This window comes from Oncorhynchus mykiss, chromosome 16 (assembly GCF_057628025.1).
Source record: "Oncorhynchus mykiss isolate SJ-2025 chromosome 16, ASM5762802v1, whole genome shotgun sequence".
NCBI lineage: Eukaryota > Metazoa > Chordata > Actinopteri > Salmoniformes > Salmonidae > Oncorhynchus > Oncorhynchus mykiss.
Genome location: NC_143037.1, coordinates 74,286,110 through 74,308,975, shown reverse-complemented (window position 1 = coordinate 74,308,975; position 22,866 = coordinate 74,286,110). Strand labels below are relative to the sequence as shown.

Below are 22,866 nucleotides of genomic sequence, written 5' to 3'. Positions count from 1 at the left end.
TCTATTCCCTATATAATGGGCCCTGGTCAAAAGTTGTTCACTATATAGTGACACGGGCGCTATTTGGAACACAACGTGTTCTTGACTAGCACACACTGCTCACTGAATTAACTTAGGTGTGTGTGATGCATCACATTCCCCGTAGTTTTCTATATTCATATACTGGAAAAATAAAGAAAATATTTACCCAGAGTTAATTAACAGATGGCATTTGGTCACAAGTGCTCCCTCCATAAAATGAGTTGCATGATGCCTCTTGGTGTGTGAGATGTTTATAGATGGTCTGCTTTCTCATTTAGCTCTATCGCATTAGCTCTTTTTATCTCCCTCGTTTTAATTCGATCTATGTTTTACTACAGTGAGCAGACATGTGAACTATGTATCTCTTCACTGTCCCAGCAGGTGCACATGCTTTCAGTGAACGCATTTCCAGTTCAATGCATTTCTAGGGCATCTCAGGTCGATAAACTTTAACTGGGATCCGGTCAGTTTAATCTTCTGACCTTCGTGTCATGGGTCCATTATTTTCTCCTTTAGATGGTTCAGCATTTCTCGTGGCATCCTGCTGAGGTAATTCTGTGCAAATAATAGGCATAAGTGTGGATGGAACGTATTAGTTTCAAAACCTAGTTATATGGTTTTATACCATTTTAATAATCTCTCATTATTACACAATTTGAGTTCAGGTCACACAGACCTTGCGCTAAAGTTCCCCTGCAGTGGATGGGATGTCCCGTTACATGCGGCGAGAACACTGCAGTCAGCGGTAACGCCTAGGTTGGCTGTCAATCTGTAGAAAGACCCTCTATCTCCGATCATCTCTATAATCTCTAACTCTTAACATTGTTCGTGCTCATCCTCAATTTTTAGCCTTTATTAACATGCTGTTTTGACAGAGCAGTGAGACGTTTTTATATCCTTTTGGGAGGTTTTCAGAGCGACCAGTCACGTGTCAGCCCCTGTGAGAGCGACTTTGGTTCACGCGACCCTTCTCAATAAATCGCAAATGTTCTGTTGAACTCTGAGGGGGGAATACACACAGTTAAATAAAGTTATGGCTCATTCATCCTCAAAGGAACGGGTCCTGCTATGTCGAAGTATATATATGTCAAGGAAACTTCAAGTAGAAGCAGCCTATTAAGTGCACTATCAAAAGGACAGTGTGCACCTAAAATGTAGAAATCTCCCATCTAGCTCTTCGAGCGCAGAACACCATCGATATTACTTACTATTGGAGATCAAGAGTAAGTTCAAAATCTGATGGAAGATTAAGGTATGTATATAAGTATGTTAAATACTGTAATTTCAGTTTTCATGAATTAATAGCTAAGTGTTCTATACTGAAGTGTTTTTGCATTTCTGTATTTATTTTTATAGGGCTTTTGGGGATATGGTTTTATTGTTTAAAAAAAAAGTCACAAATACATAATCATTTATATTAGCCTATTTTGTTTTATTGTTGGCTGTAGCCTACTATTAATGATTGCTGCTACACACTACGTAATTTCAATCTTGTGCCATTTGGAGTGCACGGGCACTGCACCGATGTAGTTTGACCGAATCTATTAACCCATAAATCCTTTATTAAATTCATTAGCGGTGACAATTAGTCGTAATTATCCATCTTGTGTGAAATACTTTGGGGGGGGGGGGATATATGTTAATATGGTCTTACATAGTAACTTAATTAAGCAATCTGGGATCTGGCTAAATGTCATTCATTTAAAAGTCCCAAAAGTGATGTGCCAATCCCAGATTACCCATTTAATGTTCAGTTAATTTCTGTGTTCTTGACCTGGTCACCTGGTTGTTATAAGGTTACTGTATTCAAACATATGTTTATGACCTGTGTGTTTCTCTAACTGAATTCAAACAGCTAGTGGGTAGTGATTTATCAATTTCCCCAAACAGAGTCGTGACTGTAGGTAGGGTGAGTTGAGGGGCTCCAATGCAACAATAAAACGCTGATCTAAAAGAGAGCAACTGGTCCAGCAGATTTGTATATGGTAAGAGACCTCTCTATGAGTTTATATTTACAATACTGCGGTGGTGTATGGTCCAGACCTCGGTTCAAATAGTATTTTTTTTTAAATTGAAATTCTCCCAGTTCAAGTTTATTTAATTATTTTACCAGGCAAGTCAGTTAGGAACAAATTCTTATTTTCAATGACAGCCTTTTTTTAAATACTAACTGTCTTGTTCAGGGGCAGAAGAACAGTTTTTTTTTTTACCTTGTTAGCTCGGGGATTTGATCTTGCTAGTCCAACGCTCTAACCACTAGGCTACCTGCCGCCAAAAGTGGAACCAATATAAAACCCTGACCACCTGGCACTCCCGGTGAGGACATGCAAACACAACGTATTTTAAAGATTTCAAATAGTACTTGAATACTTTGGCAAATGAGTTCACAATACTGTGGTGTGTGGTCGTTCCATTCTCCTTTTCAGGGATAATAAACTAAGCCAAAATCTTTTTTCACCTAATCACCAAGCAGCTTCTTAGCAACTTAATCTCACCATTCCTCATGACTAATGCGGATTCAAGAATGTGAGAGTTTGCTATTAGCATTGTGTTGTATTACTATAATATGGAGTCATATGGGGAGGCAAAGCTACAGTAGTTGTGGCTACAGATCTGTGGTCACAGAGCTTGTTCGTACAGTAAATCCTTAAAAAGGAAACTGATACATTATCTCAAGCTATTGTATTCAAAACATACAATGATCAAATATCATAATTTGAGTTGTTTGCTCTCAAATATTGGAAAAACCTTGAGATGAGAACAATTACTCTGAAATGAGAGAATCTTTCATTTTCCAACGAAACAATGAGTTCAACAGGTTTTGTTCTTTTAATTGAACTTTTCTGGTCGCCTGATCAATATCCTGTTTCAACCTGATCTACTCCAGGACAAAGCAATCAACATGCCTAGTTTATTGTAATGCATTGCCTGTTAAGCCATTGTTGACGCAACACTCCAAAGGGAGTTGGATGCTGTAACTGAACCCACTGGGCATAGCCAATGTCAATTCGACGTCTATGTGATTACAAAGTGAAGGCAATAAAAATGTCAATCATATCATTGGACTTCGGTTAAAAGTTGGGTGATTAAAAAAAAAATGTTTTAACAATTCTTGAAATGAGTTTACTTTGATGACTTTTTGGTATATCCAATTTATTTTTCAGGAAAAAAACAGAATTTTAGTTGAAACAACAACGTGGAAACAACAGCGATTCATCCAGTTTCTGCCCAGCGAGAAAGCTTCTAACTAACATTTTGGCTAACCTGAAGGTTTCCATCATAGGGTTCTTATATAGATAGACAGATGAGACCAGAGCCCCTTGGTCTTAATATAGGAAATGAATATGCTAACTTAGCTATCCAGACATGCTAGCTCTTCACACAGAAGATGGATATGGTAGCTGTCCAGACATAGCACACAGCTAGCTATGTGGCGTATAATGTGACATACTATAGTATGTGTCAATAACTAGCACGCCTCCACCCCAGGGGCCCTAGCACTGCTCATAGACAGAGATACTAGCAGCCTCAACCTCAAAGCCCTTAGCACTGCTCAGAGACAGAGATACTAGCAGTCTCAACCTCAGGGCCCTTAGCACTGCTCAGGGCCAGAGATACTAGCAGCCTCCACATCAGGGCCCTTAGCACTGCTCAGGGCCAGAGATACTAGCAGCCTCCACATCAGGGCCCTTAGCACTGCTCGGGGCCAGAGATACTAGCAGCCTCCACATCAGGGCCCTTAGCACTGCATAGAAACTCAGAGATAATGATAAGGGCTGGAAACCCCTGACACACACCCTACAGTCCCACCCCCTCAATAGCTCATCCTCCTGCTTCTGAGCTCCTCCCTGGTATAACCCGACAGACAGCTCCTCCCTGGTATAACCCGACAGACTGAGCACCAGGTCTGTGGTGGTTCAATACATGTCATGCATGCCAGAGGTGACATTTAGCTTACTTCAGCCCTGGCTTGCAGGAAGGAAATCCAATCCGGCATGATCTAGTTTGAACCTGCTCGCGCTCTTAAAGCAAAATGTAGAGTAATATTAAGATGCACTTTAATGACATTACAGTTTTTGTAGGACAGCTTCAACTGACTCTCCAATTTGATTTGAATAATATAACAAAACACAATCTATAGATTATCATCATTTAATCTATAGATAATCATACTTGTTCAACCTTTTTGGCTGATGAAAGAGTGCTAAGGTCAGACTATTGCTTTAGATCTGTCTGTCCCCCTCGCCTACCTTATGTCTGTCTCTCTCTCTCTGTTTGTCCAGAGATGTCTCTGCTTTTTCAGAGTTTCTCAAAGAAAGATGGTCATTGTGCCAGTGGTCATCGTTGACATCCAGCCGAGTGTTTTTGAAAACGGGGTTCTTGCCCCGTTCATTATCTCAAGACTAGTTTGTCCTGATCCCCGTCTCCTCCTTCGTGATCTGTTAGATCTATTTGATCTCCCTGAAAGGAATCTGGAAAGGCAAGAAGAAAGTTGCATCATTCTGCAAAGGTGGTCATTGTGAGAACTCAATCAAATGGATCTCATTTAAATACTGTGTCTTCATGCTTACGCTTTGATGGATGGTTATCTGTGTACAACGCTTGCTAACTTCAACTTCAGTCAGGGAAAGTTTTTCTCTCAAGACAAGTCACACGGTTGCCATGAATTTCATTTCATTTAGCTTTTATCGAACCATAAAAGACCTTGAGGTTAAACATTTTCTGGGGGGATTTTTTTGAAGTTATTTTTAACTTGTTTGTATGTTGTTACAGGTGCAAGGCTAACCTTGACACAGCTGTAGATGTATCTCCCTATCCAGACACACCAGAGGATGACGCTACAGTAGACAACGGATCTTTTGAATTCTCTCTGCTGCTGCTGCTTTCACCATGCTACCTAAAGAACACAACAGGTAAATGACACCTCCGCCTGTATCTGTACCTGTAACCACTAATGACTGTAGAGATCCTATGGCTGCTTTTAATTAATCTAATTACCAATAATAATATGTATAAAACAGTATAAATCAGGTCCTTAGGAAACTATGCAGTTATTTTTTTTTTTTTTTGTTGTATTATTTCTTACATTGTTAGCCCAGAAAATCTCAAATGTTTTTACATACAGCCGGGAAGAACTATTGGATATAAAAGTGATGTCAACTTACCAACCAGGAACTGGTCTTCCCCGAGCAGATCCTTTGTTTTGTTTTTTTTTAACCTTTATTTAACTAGGCAGGTCAGTTAAGATCAAATTCTTATTTTCAATTACGGTCTAGGAACGGTGGGTTAACTAACTGGTCTAGGAACAGTGGGTTAACTGGTCTAGGAACTGTGGGTTAACTGTTCTAGGAACAGTGGGTTAACTAACTGGTCTAGGAAGGTGGGGTTAACTGGGGGTTAACTGGTCTAGGAACAGTGGGTTAACTAACTGGTCTAGGAACAGTGGGTTAACTGGTCTAGGAACTGTGGGTTAACTGGTCTAGGAACAGTGGGTTAACTGGTCTAGGAACAGTGGGTTAACTAACTGGTCTAGGAACAGTGGGTTAACTAACTGGTCTAGGAACAGTGGGTTAACTGGTCTAGGAACTGTGGGTTAATTGGTCTAGGAACAGTGGGTTAACTGGTCTAGGAACAGTGGGTTAACTGCCTGTTCAGGGGCAGAACGAAAGATTTTGTCAGCTCGGGGATTTGAACTTGCAACCTTTCAATTGCTAGTCCAACTCTCTAACCACTAGGCTACCCTACCGCCCCATCTGACCTTCACCCTGGACATGGGATCTTATCTCAGAGGCTGACCCAAAACAACGTGGTCGCCGCAGGAGAGGCAGACGAAGCGGGCTACTGGTCAGACTCAGAAGGCGAGCACAGCATCCACCGCTTCCGACCATATTACTCACCAATGTCCAATCTCTAGATAACAAGGTGGATGAAATTAGGGCACGAGTTGCCTTCCAGAGAGACATCAGAGATTGTAACATTCTCTGTTTCACGGAAACATGGCTCACTCGGGATATGTTGTCAGAGTCGGTACAGCCGTCCGGATTCTTCATGCATCGCGCCGACAGAAACCAACACCTTCCTGGTAAGAAGAAGGGCGGGGGTGTATGCCTTATGATTAACGATTCATGGTGTAATCACAACAACATACAGGAACTCAAGTCCCTTTGTTCACTTGACCTAGAATTCCTTACAATCAAATGCCGACCGCATTATCTTCCAAGAGAATTCTCTTTGATTAGTCACAGCCGTGTATACCCCCCCTAAGCAGATACCCAGTCGGCCCTGAAAGGACTTCACTGGACTCTATGTAAACTGGAAACCATACATCCTGATGCTGCATTTATTGAAGCTGGGGATTTTAACAAAGCTAACCTGAGAACAATACTTCCTAAATTCTATCAGCATATCGAATGCGTGACACAAGCCTCTAGCATTCTGGATCATTGCTACTCTAACTTCTGTGATGCATACAAAGCCCTCTCCCGCACTGCCTTCGGGAAATTTGAACATGACTCCATTTTGTTGCTCCCAGCCTATAGACAGAAACTAAAACAAGAAACGCCCGTGCTCAACCAGCGTCATGTTCTGATCAGCTTGATCGACCTGTTTGCGCTCTCTTTTTCTCTATCTTTCTCCTCTGTTTCTCTCCCTCTCTCTCTCTCTTTTTTCTCTGTTTCTCTTTCTCTCCCTCTCTCTCTCTTTCTCTGTTTCTCTCTCTCTCTCTCTCACTAAAGGGTTCTATTTTCAGCTGGTGCTCAGGCACTAGTGTCAAACGTACGTACATTAGTTTGCAGTTCCGTCATGTAAAAACTGGCACACCCTGGATAGTTTCGTTTATTTACATCAGCTCGCTTGTACTGAGATGGGAGGGGCGGTAATATTTGAGGTTTGTCCTTATTATAAACAATCGCAAAAGTGACAATTTTAAGACTCACAAAAAGCAGGTTTTAACGGTAACACAGTTGAGAGCGGAAGTGCAGCCAATCCAGCAGTGACACACAGGGCCCATGGAAGTGGATGTTGTATTTAAAAAAACATCAAAAATAGGCAAGTAGCCGATGAATAAAGGGGTTTTAAATGGTCTACTGAAAGTGCTTTGAGTTTTTTTTGCCTTCATGCCTTTTCATGATTCACAATTCACCTGCATACTTAATTTTGCTTGTTCAAGTAGGTTATCCATCCCCATTTTCAAAGAGCGCCCCTCGTCCGATTACCAAAGATACGCTCCTTAAAACTATTCAGTCCTCCTATAATGCCACATTAATTAATGGGGGAAAAAAAATAGGCAACGATACAGGAGCCTAGTATTTTGTATACAGTGCATTCGGAAAGTATTCAAACCCCTTGACTTTTTCCACATTTTGTTACGTTACAGCATTATTCTAAAATGTATTCAATTGTTTTTTTTCCTTATCAATCTACACACACTACCCCCATAATGACAGAGAAAAAAAACAGGTTATTGTACATTTATAAAAATAAGGAAATATGACATTTATTGAAGTACCCTTTACTCAGTAAAGGCACACCAGTGGGTTAACTGCCTGTTCAGGGGCAGAACGACAGATTGGTACCGTGTCAGCTCGGGGGTTTGAACTTGCAACCTTCCGGTTACTAGTGCAACATTATTAGTCCAACGCTCTAACCACTAGGCTACCCTGTCACTGGTCATAGTAAGCAAATGTTTTCCTTAATAAAGCAGCAGTCAGTGCTAGTGCTACGCACTGAATTTATTCGATATGTACATACTGTACTCTATACCATCTACTGCATCTTTGCCTATGCCGCACGGCCATCGCTCATCCATATATTTATATATATATTCTTATTCATCCCTTTACATTTGTGTGTATAAGGTAGTTGTGAATTTATTTGATTATTTGTTAGATATTACTGCATTGTCGGAACTCAAAGCACAAGCATTTTGCTACACTTGCATTAACATCTGCTAACCATGTGTATGTGACCAATAACATTTTATTTGATTTAGTGAGAAAATACAAGTGCAAACTGCTAGGTGCTATTGGGGACTTGTTGTCTAACTGGGATATATGTTCCTGACGAAGGAAGTTGTTAGCAGCTGGGTTGGGCTGGCAGGAATCTTGGAAATGTGGAGGTGTTTCTTGGAATGCTTTTGTGATTAATCTACAGAGCTTCACCAACACAACCAAACATTGGCCAGGCTGTCCTACATTGCAGACTGACATACCAGCTAACCACATCATATGATATACAGATGTAGGATCTGAATTTGAGCCAGGTTGCTACAGCAAGAAAATAATCATGCAGCAACAGAAAATGTGGATTATAATTTAATTAAGCAACATTTTTGTAGGGGTTGATATGTTCTTTGTACGGGAAAATCAAGTCTGAAATTTCATAGGTAAAATGTCATGGTTCAGAAGCCTTTTTAAACCTCAGGTAAGCTCTCCTGAAACAGGGTGATCAAATTAAGATCCTACAAGCTGTAGCAATCGGATGTCCAACAATGCAGCGTCTGCAAAGTAGTTGGAAGGTACTGGTTTCAGGTCAAGTTTGTTCGCATGTTAAACTGTTTTTGTCTGGTTTATGGAGCGACCAAGTCCCGGCTTGGGCGTTTGTCCCAAATGTCAGCCTATTCTCTTTATAGTACACTGGTCCAAAGGGAATAGGGCTCCATTTTGGACACACTGCTAGTCATTATCACCCCACAGTTGGCTGGCAGTCATTATCACCCCACAGCTGGCTTAGACAGATTTAAAGAGTCATGAACAAGTCAATCTCCTCAACCATTCCTAATTCCAGGGAGAACCTCACGACACAAGGCTACGGATTCATGTTAGCAAAGCTGGGGTTTTACACACACACACACACACACACACACACACACACACACACACACACACACACACACACACACACACACACACACACACACACACACACACACACACACACACACACACACACACACACACACACAGAGAGAGAGAGAATCATGTTCACAAAGCTGGGACCTTGTCCTTGCTGGTGATCCATGACACACACAAAATCATGTGTAGCTTAATGGGTGATAAATGATAATTTACAGTCTCTAAGAAGAACTCCCAACCTCTCAGTATCCTTAACTCTCTATCTATAGAGTCCCTTGAGTAAAGCGCTGTCAGTAGCATTGCACTTGGCCAGTGTCTATAGGAAATGCACAATATCCTGGGACAAGTATAGTGTTGCTGACAGCGCTTTTACTCAAGGGACTCTATAGATGGTGCGTGTTGAAATATTAACGTGTGCTGCGACATACAGGCCGAGTTCCCTGGGTGGGAGGAGTTTACACATTTTAATTTAGACCATTCCAGAGGTCCGAGTGTGAAATCTTCAAATTCACCCACAGACAGTCGGACCAAGGAGATCTACTGTAATTCAGACACGTGTTGTCAACACACCTAAAACACTAAAGTTTTAACCTTGTTAACTAAGGCCGGGACGATACCAGTATCGCGATACTCGTTAGTATCTTTGCAAAGAAATAAAACACAAAGCGGACTTAACTTCTTAAAGAAACATCCCTATTGTTGGCAAACAAACATCATTATGATGTCATCCAGACATTATGACATTATGATGTCATCCAGAATCACCTGTATTTATTTTCCATATTATAGAACACAATATGTTACATACAGAATTTTTTTTTTTTTAAAGGACCAAAGAGTTTGGTCTGCTTCGTGTTTTTCCATTTTTGCCATGGAAAAAATAATAATATGGTACTGGTATCGTCACAGGCCTTAATGTTAAAATCCCTGAAATAATCTGCCCAGGGACTCTGTCTGCACTAACCAATAGGAGTTAGTAACCTGTCCTTATCCATCACTATTACCAACCGGAGTGGGGGGGAAAAAATGAAATAGTAGCCACGGTTGACTACTTTAAACCTATTCTTTAACCTATGAAGACATTGCAGTGTCTCTGGTAGCTACTGTACAACTAAAGCTTTGTCAGTAGAGGTCAAATTAGATGAAATGAGCCACTACTTTGAGGTTTTTGTATGGATTACATACAGTACATTTGAAGTATGACTTATTTCCTAAAATAAATAAAGTTATTTTCTGACCACAGCTTTTCATGTACAATATACACCAGTACAGTATACAGTAGATTATATAATTCTATACCGAACATTTTTCTTACGTTCTCATCAAGCGTTTAGCTGAGATTTACTGTACGGCTCATGATTAGGATTATTATCAGAATGCGCTGTGGCTGAGTAACTAAGCCCATAGATGTGGGAGGTTTACAGTCCTTTGAAAGTGTTTCATAGCTATTGTTTACTTTGAAAAGTGTTTTTGCATTGTTGTGGTATGTTTGCAGCGAGCCCAAGGCTGCCAAGCTCAGCCTGTTCAACAGAAATAACGCCCTGAATGCCTGTATGAAGAAAGAGGAGAAGAAAGAGAAGGAGATTCATTATGACGATTCCCCAGATGGTGGCTGGGGCTGGATGGTCGTACTTCACTGCTTCCTGGTACGACTTCTTCTTTCCTCATCTTTGAGTGTTTGGAGGTTCACCAAATGTTTATCTATTGGACATGTTTCTAGATTTAAAAATATATATATATAAATGTTCATATGTTATACAATTATGCAGAGTTAGGGTCAATTTAATTTAGATTCCAGTCGATTCGTAAAAGTAAACCGAATTCCAATTTGGAATTTCAGTGTACTTCCCGAATTGACTGCAATAGAAAGGGAATTGACCCGAACCCTGACCCCCCCCCCCCAACCCTGCATTTTGTAGTGTGGCAGATCATGTGTGTGTGTGTGCGTACACGTCTGCCTACCTGCCTCCCTCTTTCTGTCTCTGACTCCAGGTGAATGTGCTGGTGATGGGGACCCTGAAGACGTTTGGGATCTTCTTTGTGACATTCCAGGATGAGTTCGGAGGGTCGGCAGAGAGTATCAGCTGGATCGGCTCGATCATGTCTAGCCTGCGGCTCTCTGGAGGTCAGAGTTCACATGACATGAAAACACTCAGACTACTACTGTATCACAGGAGGTTGGTGGCACCTTAATTGGGGAGGACGGGCTCGTGATAACGGCTGGAGAGGAATGATTGGAACGGTATCTAATACATCAAAACGCATGGCGTCCAGGTGTTTGATGCCATTCCATTTACTCCGTTCCAGACGTTATTATGAGCCGTCCTCCCCTCAGCAGCCCCCACTGTACTGTATCTGTGTGTGTGCGCGTGTTTAATTCAATTAATGTGTGCAGTGTGTGTGTGAGGTCAGAGTTCACATAAAACCAAAGTCTGACCACATCACTCATCCCTCTGGGTCTGGGGTCTGGGGTCTGGGGGGTCTGGCTCTTGTGTTGCATCACTGACAACATCTGACACCTGTCTGTCCTACTAAGAGCTTTGTGAATTGATGAATTATGGGATACATTTTCATGTTTTTCTGTTTGTTCCTGTGTTAGGTCCCCTGGCCGCTGTATCGTGTGCGAAGCTGGGGAACAGAGTGACCTCTATAGCTGGGGCTGTGCTGGTCAGTGTTGGCTTCCTCATGAGTGTCTTTGCCACCAGTGTGGTATTCCTATACATCAGCATGGGGCTGATTGTGGGTAAGTTATCAGAGGTTAAAAGAGGTTAAAAGAGCTACAGAGCAGACTAGGCTGGAGTCCAATATATGTGTAAAATACTTGATATACTTGAACTGTCATACAGTGTATTTTTTTCTGTCTTGCATTTTTATTTTGGTATTTGGTGACAAATCACGTTTTTAATGAAAAAAAATAGGAATCTGTGTCTGAATCTGTGATGATCATAAAATACATTATCATAAATACACTGTATGACCAAAAGTATAAAACATCTAATTCCAAAATCATGGTCATTAATACGGAGTTGGTCCCTCCTTTGCTGCTATAACAGCCTGCACTCTTCTGGGAAGGCTTTCCACTAGATGTTGGAACATTGCTGCGGGGACTTGATTCCATTCAGCCACAAGAGCATTAGTGAGGTCGGGCACTGATGTTGGGGGTGATTAGGCCTGGCTCATAGTCGGTGTTCCAATTCATCCCAAAGGTGTTTGATGAGGTTGAGGTCAAGGCTCTGTGCAGACCAGTCAAGTTCTTCCACACCGATCTCGACTAACCATTTCTATATGGACCTCACTTTGAGCACAGTGGCATTGTAATGCTGAAACAGGAAAGGGCCTTCCCCAAACTGTTGCCACAAAGTTGGAAGCACAGAATCATCTAGCATGTAATTGTATGCTGTAGCGTTAAGATTTCCCTGCACTGGAACTAAGGGTCCTAGCCCGGACCATGAAAAACAGCCCCAAACCATTATTCCTCCTCCACCAAACTTTACAGTTTGGACTATGCATTCAAGCAGGTAGTGTTCTCCTGGCATCCGCCAAACCCAGATTTGTCCGTCGGAGTGCCAGATGGTGAAGTTGAGTGGCTGCTGCCAACATACTGACTCAAATCTTGGATGTAATAAATGTATCACTAGTCACTTTAAACAATGCCACTTTATATCATGTTTACATACCCTACATTACTCATCTCATATGTATATACTGTACTCTATACCATCTACTGCATCTTGCCTTTGCCATTCGGCCATTGCTCATCCATTTATTTATATGTACATATTCATTCCTTTACACTTGTGTGTAAAAGGTAGTTGTGAAATTGTTAGATTACTTGTTAGATATTACTGCATGGTCAGAACTAGAAGCACAAGCATTTCGCTACACTCGCACTAACATCTGCTAACCATGTGTATGTGACCAATAAAATTTGATTTGAAGTGTGAATTGTGACTCCAGAGAATGCGTTTCCACTGCTCCAGAGTCCAATGGCGTTGAGCTTTACACCAATGCAGCCGACGCTTGGCATGGTGATCTTAGGTTTGTGCGCAGCTGCTCGGCCAAGGAAACCCATTTCAGGAAGCTCCCGACGAACAGTTATTGTGCTGACATTGCTTCCAGAGGCAGTTTGGAACTCTGTAGTGTGTTGCAACTGAGGACCGACGATTTTTACTCGCTACAGGACTTGTCATTCCAGTTCTATGAGCTTGTGTGGCCTACCACTTTGTGGCTGAGCTCCTCGACGTTTCCACTTCACAATAACAGCACTTACAGCACTTACAGTTGACTGGGGCAGCTCTAGCAGGGCAGAAATTTGACAATCTGACTTGTTGGAAACTATGACAGTGCCCAAGTCACTGAGCTCTTCAGTACCGGCCATTCTACTGCCAATGTTTGTCTATGGAGATTGCATGGCTGTGTGCTCAGTTTTATACTCCTGCTAGCAACGGGTGTGGCTAAAATAGCCCAAATCCACTCATTTGAAGGGGTGTCAACATACTGCTGTCTATATACTGTATGTCATGTAACCCCTCTCAGGCCTGGGTTTTGCACTCCTGTACCAAGCCACCTCTGTTGTCACGGCAACATATTTCCGTAAGAGGTTAGCGACGGCATACTCCATCGGGCGGTCTGGCATGGGCTTGACCTTCGCCCTCGCCCCTTTCACTCAGCTGCTGCTGGATCAGTATGCCTGGCAAGGTACTGACACACACACAGATATACACACACACATCTGTTATTGGGATGTGGAAATGATTTAATTATTATGGGAATATCATAATGCTCGTCTAGAATGACCCCGTAACACCCCTATGCTCCTCCCATAGGAGCTCTGCTGATCCTAGGAGGCCTGATGTTAAACCTGGTGGCCTCTGGGATGCTGCTAAGACCCATCCACATTAAGCCTGCACCACCCCCTTCCTCATCCTCATCTTCATCTATCCAAAAAAGCCTTCTGATAGATCCAGAGAAGGAGAAGGACCGCCCTCAGAATGGATGCTGCTTTAACAGATCCACAATGTTAACCAATGGCATCACCAAATCAGACTCTTCTCCTTCCACTCCACAACCCCTGCATTGGGACACTGAGACCTCAGAGAAGGTCTCCACACATGGGTTGGGTCAGAGCAACTACATCCCCCCACCTCCACCAAACCCTGAACTGACCAAGCTGGTACAAAACAGTGTGAACAGGCACGTTCAGGAGGCATCCCCTCCCACAGCCACCATAGACAGCCCCAGCCTCATGGAACAGAACGGTACCATTAGCCTAAACGGTTCCGCTGTGTTTGGGTTCTCCTCACCTAATGTTTCTACCACTGTGGATGATCACATCCCACCGGCTGTGAAAAATAACAGAGTCCTAGACTTCTCCCTGTTGAAGAACCCCTTCTTCTGCATCTACACTTGGTCCGTGGTATTCAGCCAGCTGGCTTACTTCATCCCCTACTTCCACTTGTCTGCCCGGGCCAGGAACCTGGGTATAGATGCCATGGATGCTTCCTTCATCATCTCTGTGGCAGGTGAGTCTCAGACAGTCAATCAACCTTCCCCTGAGACAAGGCTGTAGACATTCGGTCACCCTACAGGGCAAGTAGGCTGTGGGCATTAGGACACCATACCGGGCAAGTAGGTTGTAGGCATTAGGACACCATACCGGGCAAGTAGGCTGTAGGGTCTACAGACATGTCTCAGGGCTTTATCAACCCACAGAATGTCTCTTTTTCACGACATTTCCACAGTGCAAACAAGCAAGGATGGTGACCAAAGACAATACTCTCTCAGGATACTCATCCTTGTACCCTTGATGATTAAACAGTTTAATTTGAATATACCTTGTTGACTATAGGGTAGTAATAACACCTTCCCTAGTAAAGGGAAAGACCTAGTCAGATGAAAATTACAGGCCTCTCTCATCTTTTTAAGTGGCAGAACTTGCACAATTGGTGGCTGACTAAATACTTTTTTGTCCCACTGTATATGGAGGTGTATATATGGAGGTGTATACATGGAGGGGTGTATATATGGAGGTGTATATATGGAGGGGTGTATATATGGAGGTGTATATATGGAGGGGTGTATATATGGAGGTGTATATATGGAGGGGTGTATATATGGAGGTGTATACATGGAGGTGTATATATATATAGAGGTGTATATATATATATGGAGGTGTATATATGGAGGTGTATACATGGAGGGGTGTATATATGGAGGTGTATACATGGAGGGGTGTATATATGGAGGTGTATATATGGAGGGGTGTATATATGGAGGTGTATACATGGAGGTGTATATATATATAGAGGTGTATGTATATATATATATGGAGGTGTATACACGGAGGTGTATATATGAAGGTGTATATATGAAGGTGTATATATGGAGGTGTGTATATGGAGGTGTATATATATATATGGAGGTGTATACACGGAGGTGTATACACGGAGGTGTATATACGAAGGTGTATATATGAAGGTGTATATATGGAGGTGTGTATATGGAGGTGTATATGGAGGGGTGTATGTGGAGGTGTATATATGGAGGTGTATATGGAGGTGTATATATGGAGGTGTGTATATGGAGGTGTGTATATGGAGGTGTGTATATGGAGGTGTATATGGAGGGGTGTATGTGGAGGTGTATATGGAGGTGTATATGGAGGTGTATATGGAGGAGTATATGGAGGGGTATATGGAGATGTATATGGAGGTGTATATGGAGGTGTATATATGGAGGTGTATATATGGAGGTGTATATATGGAGGTGTATATATGGAGGGGTATATGGAGGTGTGTATATGGAGGTGTATATGGAGGTGTATATGGAGGGGTATATATGGAGGTGTATATATGGAGGGGTATATGGAGGGGTATATATGGAGGTGTATATATGGAGGTGTATATATGGAGGGGTATATATGGAGGTGTATATATGGAGGGGTATATGGAGGGGTATATATGGAGGTGTATATATGGAGGGGTATATATGGAGGTGTATATATGGAGGGGTATATGGAGGGGTATATATGGAGGTGTATATATGGAGGGGTATATGGAGGTGTATATATGGAGGTGTATATGGAGGGGTATATATGGAGGTGTATATGGAGGTGTATATGGAGGGGTATATGGAGGGGTATATATGGAGGTGTATATATGGAGGTGTATATATGGAGGGGTATATGGAGGGGTATATATGGAGGGGTATATATGGAGGTGTATATATGGAGGGGTATATGGAGGGGTATATATGGAGGTGTATATATGGAGGTGTATATGGAGGTGTATATATGGAGGTGTATATATGGAGGGGTATATGGAGGTGTATATATGGAGGTTTATATGGAGGGGTATATATGGAGGTGTATATGGAGGTGTATATGGAGGGGTATATGGAGGGGTATATATGGAGGGGTATATGGAGGGGTATATATGGAGGTGTATATATGGAGGGGTATATGGAGGGGTATATATGGAGGTGTATATATGGAGGGGTATATGGAGGTGTATATATGGAGGTGTATATATGGAGGGGTATATGGAGGTGTATATATGGAGGTGTATATGGAGGTGTATATATGGAGGTGTATATATGGAGGGGTATATGGAGGGGTATATATGGAGGTGTATATATGGAGGGGTATATGGAGGTGTGTATATGGAGGTGTGTATATGGAGGTGTGTATATGGAGGTGTATATGGAGGTGTATATGGAGGTGTATATATGGAGGTGTATATATGGAGGGGTATATGGAGGGGTATATATGGAGGTGTATATATGGAGGGGTATATATGGAGGGGTATACAGTGCTTTATTCAGACTCCTTTTCTTTTTCCACATTGTTTCTATACAGCCTTCCTCTAAAATGGATTTAAAAAAACAACAATTTCCTCATCAATCTACACACAATACCCCGTAGTGAAAAAAGCAAAAACAGGCTTTTAGAAAATCTTTGGTATTCAGACCCTTCACTATGAAATTTGAAATTGAGCTCACGTGCATCATATTTCCATTGATCATCCTTGAGATGTTTCTCCAACTTGACTGGAGTCCACCTATGGTACATTCATTTGATTGGACATGATTTGGAAAGCCACACCTGTCTATATAAGGTCCCACAGTTGACAGTGCATGTCAGAGCAAACACCAAGCCATGAGGTCGAAGGAATTGTCCGTAGAACTCCGAGACAGGATTGTGTCGAGGCACAGGTCTGGGGAAGGGTATCAAAAAATGCCTGCAGCATTGATGGTCCCCAAGAACACAGTGGCCTCCATCATTCTTAAATGGAAGAAGTTTGGAACCACCAAGACTCTTCCTAGAGCTGGCCGTGCGGCCAAACTGAGCAATTGGGGGAGAAGGGCCTTGGTCAGGGAGGTAACCAAGAACCTGATGGTCACTGTGACAGAGCTTCAGAGTTCCTCTGTGGAGATGGGAGAACCTTCCAGAAGGACAACCATCTTTGCAGCACTCCACCAATTAGGCCTTTATGGTCAAATGGTCAGACGGAAACCACTCCTCAGTAAAAGGCACATGACAGACCGCTTGAAGTTTTCCAAAAGGCACCTAAAGTACTTTCAGACCATGAGAAACAAGATTCTCTGGTCTGATGAAACCAAGATTGAACTCTTTGGCCTGAATGCCAAGCGTCACTTCCGGAAGAAACTTGGCACCATCCCCACGGTGAAGCATCGTGGTGGCACCATCCCTACGGTGAAGCATGGAGGTGGCAGCATCATGCTGTGGGAATGTTTTTCAGCGGAAGGGACTAGGAGACTAGTCAGGATTGAGGGAAAGATTAACAGAGCAAATTACAGAGAGATCCTTGATGAAAACCTGCTCCAGAGTGCGCAGGACCTCAGACCGGGGCGAAGGTTCACCTTCCACCAGGATAACAACCCTAAGCATACAGTCAAGACAATGCAAGAGTGGCATTGGGACAAGTCTCTGAATGGCCCTGTGTGGCCCAGCTAGAGACGGACTTGAACCAAATCAAACATCTCTGGAGAGACTTGAGAATAGCTGTGCAGCAACACTCCCCGTCCAACCTGACAGAGCTTGAGAGAAGAATGGGAGAAATTCCCCACATACAGGTGTGCCAAGCTTGTAGCGTCATGTCCAAGAAGACTCAAGGCTGTAATCACTGTCAAAGGAGCTTCAACAAAGTACTGAGTAAAGGGTCTGAATACTCATGTAAATGTGATATTTCTCAAATAAATATATATATATATTTTTCTAAAAACCTGTTTTTGCTTTGTCATTATGGGGTATTTTGTTTAGGTTGATGAGATTATTATTATTATTATATTTTTTTTACATTTTGGAATAAGGCTGTAAAGTATCAAAATGTGGAAAAAGTGAAGGGGTCTGAAAACTTCCCAAATGGATTGTATGGATGGGGTATTTTGAGGCCTATATGAAAGGGTATTTTGTAAACCCAGAGTAAATGGAAAAGGATAAGTCGCCATCATCATTAATGTATTTGGTATTTGAAGGCAAATATAACAAATTCACAAAATATGAACACTGAGTTGCATTATAATGATGCACACAAACATATTTATTTATATTATGAAGACACAAAGATGAAGACTGAGTTTTATTATAGTTTTATTATAGGTGGAGTTCTCCTTACCTTATGCCCATTCCATGTTTCTTTTTAAATATAATAATTGACTGTGAACATACCATGGACAAAAACTGACATTTGTGTCGTTGAATGTTGATCCCGACTCCCTAGTCTGTCTCCCGACCGTATTCTGTCAATATCCATTAGGTCATTCAGGAAACTTTTCCTTCTAATGACAGAAGCGCAGAAGACGATGAGGTACTGTTTTGGTGCGTTCGTTTTAGCCTGCCAGAGGTGCCGGGTCAGCGCCAGAAGACGACGCGGTACTGTTTTGGTGCGTTCGTTTTAGCCTGCCAGAGGTGCCGGGTCAGTGCCAGAAGACGACGCGGTACTGATTTGGTGCGTTCGTTTTAGCCTGCCAGAGGTGCCGGGTCAGCGCCAGAAGACGACATGGTACTGTTTTGGTGCGTTCGTTTTAGCCTGCCAGAGGTGCCGGGTCAGTTTTCATCTCGTACAAAGGGAAAACCAGAACGAGCTTTCCGTCTTTGTCCTCTTCAAGTCTGCCGAGTTTGACTGCGCTCTGACCCAATGAGAATGGGGGGGTGGGGGAATCACCAAGGGTGACCAATCATATTTCAGGGGAGGCTGGTGCCACCTCGGGCCCTCCCCCTCGTCTCGCCCCTGACTGAAATGAGTGAGGGAGAAGTGCGAATGTCTATAGACCTCATCGCTGAGCAGAGAACATGCAGTGCGTCCGAGCAGGGCCGGACTAACGCATTTGGGTCTCCGGGGGACCTACTCCCCAACCCCCCCCAAAAATAACAACAATATTGTTTTGGGGGAAAGCAGATGTTTTTGTAAAACAGCTAGATTCCTGCATTTCAACACATTTTGCCAAGTCCCCCGTGGCAATTTTGCCTATGTGACCAATAGAGCATGACTGGCAAAGTAATTGATCCAAACGACCTCAAGCTGTTGGCAATCAATCTGGAAAGCCAGTACAGTAATTGAATGAGCCGGGTGTTCCACAAATCTTTCTATGAACATATGCAAGATTCAAAATGTCCAATTTTCCGTATGCCTAGTCATGTAGAACGAGCCCAGCCGACTACCTAGTTTTCTTTGCAGTGGTTATGAGATGAGATTCTATTTTAGAAAAGGATGCAAACATACTATATCTTCAAATGTGTAGTTTTCAGGGCACTGTGTTTAGAGGTAGAACCAGCTTTATGTGAAGTTGTGGTTGGATAGATTATTAGAAATACTTTTTTAGAAGTGAGGCAAAACAAAAAAATAGACCTCAGCCATAGTTATCTTGTTCCTCTTACACTATTTATGAATTATTTGTGAGTACTGTAGCAGCGCAGACTCAGACCCTAGCTGCAGTAGTCTTATGTAAAACGTTCTTATATAAAACCTGAACTTTGGCCCAATAGCCCGAGCCGTCGAGTTCAGCTCAGTAGTATCCCCATTGATGAGGCTGAGGCCACTCTGTATGAAAACCAGGCTTGCGTCCTAAATGGTTCTACATTATCTATATAGGACCCTGGTGAAATGCAGTGCAGTACATAGGGGCACACCCCAGTATAAACGTCTTTCTCCTCTGACCAGACCGCTAGCCTAGCTGTACACACCACGTGCATACTGCAGCTAAAGCCAGATGGCTGAATGTGCTTTTTTAACAATTTCAAGTACACACACACACACTTACATTTGCATTAGAATAATTTAGCAGACGCTCTTGGAGTACCATGTTAGTAGTTGGTATGGATCTGTGCAACACCGCTTGGTATGGCAACTGCACCGCCCCCGACCGCATGGCGCTACAGAGGGGGGGGGGGGGGGGGGGGGGGGGGGGGTATGGACTCCCCAGTACAATCACTGGCGCCGAGACCCCCATGCCATCCAAGACCACTATATCAGGCAGTGTGAAAGGAAGGCAGGCAAAATTGTTAGACTCCAGCTACCCAAGTCATAGACTCTTCTCGCTGCTTCCGCATGGCAAGTGGTACCGGAGCCACATCTCTGACACCAACAGGCTCTTGAACAAGTTCTATCTCTTAATCATAAGACTGATACATAGCTAACAAAATGGCCACACGGACTATCTGACTTGTTGCTTACTTACAAACCCTTAACCAACAATGCCGTTTTAAGAAAATAAGTATTAAGAAAATATTTACTAAATAAACTAAAGCAACCAAAAAATAGAAAGTAACAGCAAAATAACAATAACGAGGCTATATACAGGTAGTACCGGTACTGAGTGAATGCTGGGGTACAGGTTAGTCGAGGTAATTTGTACATGTAGGTCAGGGGTAAAGCGACTATGCATAGATAGTTAGACTCAATGTAGAACTGAATAAAACATAAGGTCGAACAAGAACAAAAACACACTCCAACACACACACACACACACACACACACACACACACACACACACACACACACACGAACACACCCTCACATACAATCATCATATAAGCTGCTGCTACTCTGTTTACTCATGTATCCTGATGTCTTGTCACCTTACCCCTATACATACTGCATCTGCCTCTATCACTCCAGTATCCCTGCACATTGTAATATGGTGTTGGCACTGATCCTGGAACTGTCCCTGTATATAGCTTACCAGTATTGCATTGTTGGGAAAGAGCAAGCAAGAAAAGTCTTTCAATACTATTAACAAGGGAATATGGTGCCTTTTTGGGTCTAAACCCCATGTGTCTTCAGTTGGCGTGATGAATGTGCTATATTGGTGAGTTATGATTGATGGGTAACTAGTTCAGCCAAACGTTTTCCCAAGAGAACGTCTGTTACAACAGTCCTTTGCTCTGTGTGTTGTAATGACTGGAGATGTATCTTGTGACAGACGGTCATATTGAGTAGATAACTAGCTCGTGCACACAATTTGGTTCTGGCTTCTGAGAGGGAATGGGAGTGGTGTGTGAATGAATGTAGGTCTAACACAGAGGTTCGTCCATGTGGGCCGGGATCCAGTCAGTGAATGCCGACCCCAGACAAAATCAACAGTGGGTATGGATGTCTCTATTTCCGTCTTGAACCCAAAGTACCTCTAAACGAGCAGAGGGTGCCCTGGAGAACGTAAATGGATGGCCTATGCTCCTCACAGACTTTGTGTATTAAAGTAAGTGAGTCTGAGCCTGTCTGTGAGAGGAGCAGGGATGATAGCATTGAGTTATTCTCAGCACACATGCTTTCTGTCTCACATTCTGCTGCCATGTCATGTTCCATGCTCCCAGAAAGCACACACACAGACAGACAGAGAGAGAGAGACTCACACACGCCACAACAAACCCAATATGTCCCCCAGCCTCCCTCCCCACCTCCATAGAAAGAGGTCCTTTCAGCTAGCTGAGCTCAGACAGAGAGGAGGGTCACCATAGTCCAGACCATAGAAATATAATTAATGGAATGCACATTCCCATACCAGTCCATATTTATGCGTTCTATTATTTACATTTCTATGCTCCAGACCAGGCCTCATGTCAGGCCACCATCGGCCAATCCACTGGGATCGCTAGGCAACGGCTTAGTGTGTAAAATCGGTTGCCGTGGCGACAGGAGGGCATTACGATTTATACATTTTTTTTGTCCAATGTTGAAGTGCCTGGTTGATATTGTTCCCTCATAATCATTGAGGTGGTTATGTTTATAAAAAGAGATGGGGAGATGAGCCAACAGGGATTGTTTAGTAATGAGAAAGACTGGGGGGGGGGGGAAGAGGACTGACTAACGTGGTTTAAAACCCTCCAACATTTAAAAAATACTATAGTATACTATGGTATAAAAGCTAGACTATTCACTGTAGTGTTTTTGTGGACTAAAGACCTGACTGTGTTAAACCCTTTAACTCAGAGCATAGGCCATCCACTAAGGTTCTCCATGCCTGGATACAGCCCTTAGCCGTGGTATATTGGCAATATACCACAAACCCCTGAGGTGCCTTATTGCTATTATAAACTGGCTACCAATGTAATTAGAGCAGTAAAAATATGTCATCCCAATCAGCATTCGGGGCTTGAACCACCCAGTTTATAATGTAGTATTTGCAGACTTGAGTATACTGTAGTATTTACTGTAGTGTTTTTATGGATATTACTGTAGTATTTACTATATATTTTTTTTTTGACATAGAAGTGGAGGGTTTCTCTTTTCAGGAAACCTACTGGAGAAACTCTCAAAGAGCTAATTTTCCAGAATCTGTAGGTATGTATGACTGGGGTCTGAACAGATAGTTCAGTGCTTCTGCTTTTTTTTTAAATAACCTGTAGTGAACACAATACTTGGCACGCAGGTTTCTCACCTCTGGGTGCCACAAATTGCGACATGGGGGAAGGAAATGAGCAGGGTACATGCACATTAAATGCTGTAGCGTTTACTATAGTTAAAAAAAAAAGGGA

General features: G+C 42.6%; 1 protein-coding gene and 1 non-coding gene across 8 annotated transcripts in view; one reads left to right on the top strand and one right to left on the bottom strand.

The window, feature by feature from the left end:
- The window catches only part of LOC110492673 (putative monocarboxylate transporter 5), a 65,829-nt gene that overhangs the window by 17,199 nt on the left and 25,764 nt on the right, over positions 1-22,866 (top strand). Inside the window, exons 1-7 of one of the 7 annotated variants that reach the window (XM_036947715.2) lie at positions 259-1,273; positions 4,795-4,934; positions 10,369-10,519; positions 10,866-10,998; positions 11,473-11,616; positions 13,410-13,571; positions 13,700-14,395. In XM_036947715.2, coding sequence (XP_036803610.1) covers positions 4,912-4,934; positions 10,369-10,519; positions 10,866-10,998; positions 11,473-11,616; positions 13,410-13,571; positions 13,700-14,395 — 1,309 coding nt within the window. In that variant the 5' untranslated portion in view covers positions 259-1,273; positions 4,795-4,911. Of the gene's footprint in view, positions 1-258; positions 1,274-1,870; positions 2,007-3,940; positions 4,678-4,794; positions 4,935-10,368; positions 10,520-10,865; positions 10,999-11,472; positions 11,617-13,409; positions 13,572-13,699; positions 14,396-22,866 lie in introns of those variants that run through there. The other 6 variants (XM_090203910.1, XM_090203909.1, XM_090203911.1 and 3 more) reach the window with 6 other exon arrangements.
- On the bottom strand, positions 22,606-22,660 carry LOC118939604 (U7 small nuclear RNA). The gene has a single exon (XR_005036637.1). It is a non-coding gene; the product is annotated as a U7 small nuclear RNA (small nuclear RNA).